Raw genomic sequence first — 5,526 nt, forward strand, 5'->3', positions numbered from 1 at the left:
GAGAAGAGAGAGAGAGAGAGAGAGAGAGAGAGAGAGAGAGAGAGAGAGAGAGAGAGAGAGAGAGAGAGAGAGAGAGAGAGAGAGAGAGAGAGAGCGCTTAAGAGTCCTTCCCATGAAGCTCATCAACGTCAGTCCAGGATCTCACGGCTGTCAGGCTCTTTTAATTCTCGAATTTCAACTCCAAATCACGCGTCATTAACAACTAATCAATAACAATGCAAAATCTAATTGAACATTTAATTAACAAGATAGTATATGGACATTTTATAAAATCCGTATTCTATATTGATGTAATTGTGTGTGTGTGTGTGTGTGTGTGGTGTGTGTGTGTGTGTGTGTGCCTGTGTGTGTGTGTGTGCCTGTGTGTGTGTGTGTGCCTGTGTGTGTGTGTGTGCCTGTGTGTGTGTGTGCCTGTGTGTGTGTGTGTGCCTGTGTGCGTGTGTGCCTGTGTGCGTGTGTGCGTGCGAGCGCATGTACATATGTATGTGTGCGTGCATGTATGTATGTATGTATGTATGTATGTATGTATGTATGTATGTATGTATGTATGTATGTATGTATGTATGTATGTATGTATGTATGTATGTATGTACGCATGTATGTACTCACATACAAACACATACACAAATATATATACTTGGTATCCCGATGATAAGAGCATTAACAAAACATTAACTCCGAAACCATCTTTCGCGATTACCATCAACGCAAATCTGATATCATTCAAAGATTCAAATTTATTCAAGGGTTTCAAATGAAGCGCTGATACACACTCACACAAGCACCCTCTGGCCGGCGGTTCCACGAAGACCCCAACGCTCGGCCGACGCTCCGGCCCAATACTCCTTTCCTAGCTCTCTCTCTCTCATATCATAATCATTAGGCCATACACGCAAACACGCAAACACATAAACACATAAACAAACACACACACACATACACACACACACAAACGCGCGCGCGCGCATTCACATACGTACACTTCACCTCTTCAAACCCTCTCCTCTCGCCCCCCTTCCTTTCTCCCCCCACCCAACCCCCTCCTCCAGCGGGTCATTAAGAGCGAGTGCCGCCTGGGGGTCGCCCGAGACGATCTACCCCCCTCTTTTCCCTCCAAAGCCTCTCTCTCTCTCTCTCTCTCTCTCTCTCTCTCTCTCTCTCTCTCTCTCTCTCTCTCTCTCTCTCTCTCTCTCTCTCTCACTCTCTCTCTCTCTCTCTCTCTCTCTCTCTCTCTGAACAAACCTAACAGCACGCAAATATGCAAAAAAATAGCCCCATTTCCCCTCCCTTTCCTTCTCCCTCTCCCCACCTCTTCATTTCCCCCCACCCTCCTCCCTTCCTCCCCCTACTCTCTTCATCACTCATCCCCCTTCCCCCTCCCTTCCTCCCCTCTCTCCATTTCCCCTTCACTCATTTAGTTAAGGGCCTCTCGCCGACTGGCAGGGAAACGCCGAGTTAATGGGTGATTCGGTCATTTCTCCCTCCCCCTCTCCCTCCTACTCCCTCTCTCCCTCCTTCCTCCTCTCATCCTCCTTTACACCCTCCTTCCCCTCTAAAGCTCCTCCCCCCTCTCTCCCTCCTTCCCCTCTCTCCCTCCTTCCCCTCTCTCCCTCCTTCCCCTCTCTCCCTCCTTCCCCTCTCTCCCTCCTTCCTCCTCTCTCCCTCCTTTACTTCCTCTTTCCCCCTACCCCCACAGGCTTAAGTAACTCCCTTTGCGCATATATTATCAGCCGCGGGGGGGGGGGGGGAGGCTTTAGATGACCCATAAAAAAGGAAAAGAAAAAAAGAGAAGAGAAAGAGAAAGAAATACTAGTTACCAATTCTAGACGATATAAAATAAATATATAAAAATAATTAAATAAACAAATAAACAAACAAGGAAATAAATACACAGAATATACATGAAATTACACACAAAAAAATCCTTGAAAATGCACGTAGATGAAACAAGACGACACTAACGCAAATTCCAGTGAAAAGGTCAACACTACATTGCTTAATCATTACAGTGCCTAGCGAAGGTCTGCTGCTGGCACTCTGCATCTTTCCTCACAGTGCCACTACAGTTTGATATCATGTCACTCGGTTGCATGAAGTTTATTTCGTTACGTTTTTCCTTGCCTGTTTTTCTCTTTTTTTTTCTTGACCCTTTCTTTTTCTTTTCTTTTTTTTCCTCATCTTCTTTCATTTCGCTTATCTTCTCGTCTTACTCTTCCGATTTCTCTTCTTCGTTCCTCATCCCCCTCACTACTTCAATTACGTATTTTCCTCCTTTATTCCGTCTTTTTCCTTTTCCCTCATTTGCTGCATTGCTTATCTCCTTTCCTCTTACCTATTCATACCTCCCTTTCTTCCTTCCTTTCACCTCTATCCTTTCATTCTCCTTCTCTTCTTACTATTGCCACTTCTCCTACCTCCTCTTCGTTAACTTGCGCCCATCGCCCGCAACATAAGCAAGAAAGGGAGGCGCAAATAATATGAAAGATACCCCACACCCCCACCCTGCTACCCTCTCACCCCTCCTCCACCCCTTCGCCTCACACCAACCCCATCACCCTCTCATCCCTCCCTCTCCACCCGCACCCCCACCCGTCAAGTGTCCCCCCTCCACCCAGGAACCCCTCACCCCTTCCCTTCCCCTCTCGCCAATTCCCTCTCCCTCTCCCTCGCCCTCTTGCCCCCCATTCAACGATTACCGGGTTTTCAGAGAACATATATCGCACGCGTAAAAAAACACCTACACTACACCCCTACAACAGCTGTTCTACAACCGAAGCACCTGCGGAAGTGACTTCAACCCCTCCCTTCCACGCTCTACCCCCTCCCCCCACTTTAAAGCTCTCCTTCTTCTTCTTCTTCTTCTTCTTCTTCTTCTTCTTCTTCTTCTTCTTCTTCTTCTTCTTCTTCTTCTTCTTCTTCTCCTTCTTCTTCCTCTCTTTTCTCCTGTTCCTCATTCCTCTTTCCCTCTTCTTTCCTCCCTCCCTCTACTCTCCTTTCCCGCTCCTCCCTTTTCTCCGACCCCTCATTCTTCCCTCTCTCTCTCTCTCTCTCTCTCTCTCTCTCTCTCTCTCTCTCTCTCTCTCTCTCTCTCTCTCTCTCTCTCTCTCTTTTCCTTCCTACCTACCTACCTACCTACCTTCCTTCCTTCGTTCCTTCCTCCCCCTCCCCTCTCCCTCTCCTTCCCGACCCCACCTCCTCTTCCCCCACCCACCCCCTCTTCCCCCACCCCACCTCCTCTTCCCCCACCCCACCTCCTCTTCCCCCACCCCACCTCCTCTTCCCCCACCACACCCCCTCTTCCCCCACCCCACCCCCTCTTCCCCCATCCCACCCCCTCTTCCCCCATCCCATCCCCTCTTCCCCCACCCCACCCCTTCTTCCCCCACCCCACCCCTCTTCCCCACCCCACCTCCTTTTCCACCCGACCCCTCTTCCACACGGTAGCTGGGAATGTTAAATGACTGTAGGCTCGTCAAGACCAGGTTCTTTTAACACACTGACGAGCGTTTGGCATGAGCCCCGAGACGCACCCGGAGGATCATTGTTTATCGCGGCCAGGCTGGCGAGAGGAGGAGGAGGGAGGAGAGGAGGGGGAGGGAGGAGAGGAGGGGGGAGGAGAGGAGTGGGAGGGAGGAGAGGAGGAGAAAGAGGAGGGAAAGGTGGAGGGGGAGAAAGGGGATGGGAGGAAGATGGAGGGGGAGGAAGATGGAGGAGGAGGAAAGGGGGGAGGGAGTAAGGTGGGGAGAGGGAAGGGAGGAGGAAGGGGAGAGTTTGGGGGAAAAGAAGGGGGAGAGATAGCTTCACCCTCCTAGAAGGGTATTGGCGGGGGCAGGGGAGGGGTGGAGTGCGAGGGTGGTGGAGGAACATCTATTCTGGTCGTGTCATTGGACTGGGTGGACGAGGAACAGCGCCACAGGAGAGGGAGGGAGGGGAGAAGGGGAGGCAAAGTGGGGTAGGGAAGGGAGGGGATGACCAGGCAGAAGTCTCTCTCTCACTCTGTCTCTTTCTTTCTCCCTCTTTCTCTTTCTCTCCCTCTCACTATATCCCACTCACTCGACCTGAAGGCCCAAAAGGAAGAAAAAAAATCAAATACACTTCCCTCTTTTAGCGCAAGGTCAAAACGGGCCCGAAAATCAAATTTCCCAGCGGAAAGAAAAAGAAAAAAATAGTTCCCCAAGAATTTAAGTTTTTTCTTTTCCTTTTAGAGGGATACTGCAATAAAACGTTATTTAGCTTACGACATTTACAACTAAGAAAAACAGGCAGCCTGAGTTTCCTATTCCCCAGAGTACACATAAAATACAAAATTCAATATATATACATACATATATATACAAAATATACACATATAAATATATATAAATAAATACATACACACACACACACACATTATATATATATATATATATATATATATATATATATATATATATATATATATATATATATATATATATATATATACATAATACATATATACATATATACACATATATACACATATATATACATATATATACGTATATATACATATAATATATATATACATACATAATCATACATATATATATATATATATATATATATATATATATATAATATATTTTGTAAAATAAATTAAATACTATTAAAATATACATATATATAAGTTATATCATCATGATCATTATCATCATGATCATTATAATTACTATTATTATTATTATATGAATTATCATTATCATTACTGTTATTATCATTTTTGATATCATTATCAATAACATTATCATCATTTCCCCCCCGTCCTCTCCCCTCCCCCCCTCCCCCCCGCGAGTGCGCGAGGCCAGGCGCGGCCACATCGCGAGGCGGAGGCCACACCAAACTTTAATCAAGCCAATCTCACCTTCCGTTCTGGTCCAGTTCTATGAGGTCCGGCGAACCATCATCGACGTACCTGCGAAGAGGAGAAAAAAGGAGGGTTTTAGAGTCGTTCTTGCTGTTGTTGTTGTTGTTGTTGTTGTTGTTGTTGTTGTTGTTGTTGTTGTTGTTGTTGTTGTTGTTGTTGGTGGTGGTGGTGGTGGTGTTCTTGTTGTTGTTATTGATGATGGTGGTGTTTTGACTATACTATATTTCTTAATATAATGATTCTTTTAAAAGTTTGTTTTGTTGCTGCTGACGTTTTCATTCCTTATTTTCATATTGGATTTTAGTTATTTTTGTAACACAAACACACACGCACAAACACAAAATTCCACGCAACCACAAACACACGTCCATCGTCAGACTTTAATTAATCCTATCGACAGAAGGCGAATTAATGAGGTCACTTTAGCCGCCCGACGCCCTCTTTCGGCGCTCGTCTTTGGGCGGTATTGGCAGGCGGAATCCTCCTTGTTTACGGGGGAGGAAGGGGAAGGGGAGAGGGGGGAGGGGGAGGGAGGAGGAGGGGGGGAGGAGGAGGAGGGGGGGAGGAGCAGGAGGAGGAGGAGAAGGAGGGGGGTAGGGGAGAAGGGGAGAAGGAAGAGGGGGAGAAGGAGGGGGGAGGAG

The 5,526-nt window shown here is 46.7% G+C and overlaps 1 protein-coding gene across 8 annotated transcripts in view; it reads right to left on the reverse strand.

Annotated features, from left to right (window-relative positions):
• Positions 1–4,933, reverse strand: part of LOC119579278 (CUGBP Elav-like family member 1) — a gene marked incomplete at its 5' end in the record, with an annotated part of 77,316 nt that extends 72,383 nt beyond the window's left edge. For all 8 annotated transcript variants that reach the window (XM_037927034.1, XM_037927031.1, XM_037927029.1 and 5 more), the window contains 1 exon segment: positions 4,883–4,933. In XM_037927034.1, coding sequence (XP_037782962.1) covers positions 4,883–4,933 — 51 coding nt within the window.
• Between the last annotated feature and the right edge of the window lie 593 nt (positions 4,934–5,526).

This window comes from Penaeus monodon, chromosome 12, assembly GCF_015228065.2.
Source record: "Penaeus monodon isolate SGIC_2016 chromosome 12, NSTDA_Pmon_1, whole genome shotgun sequence".
NCBI lineage: Eukaryota > Metazoa > Arthropoda > Malacostraca > Decapoda > Penaeidae > Penaeus > Penaeus monodon.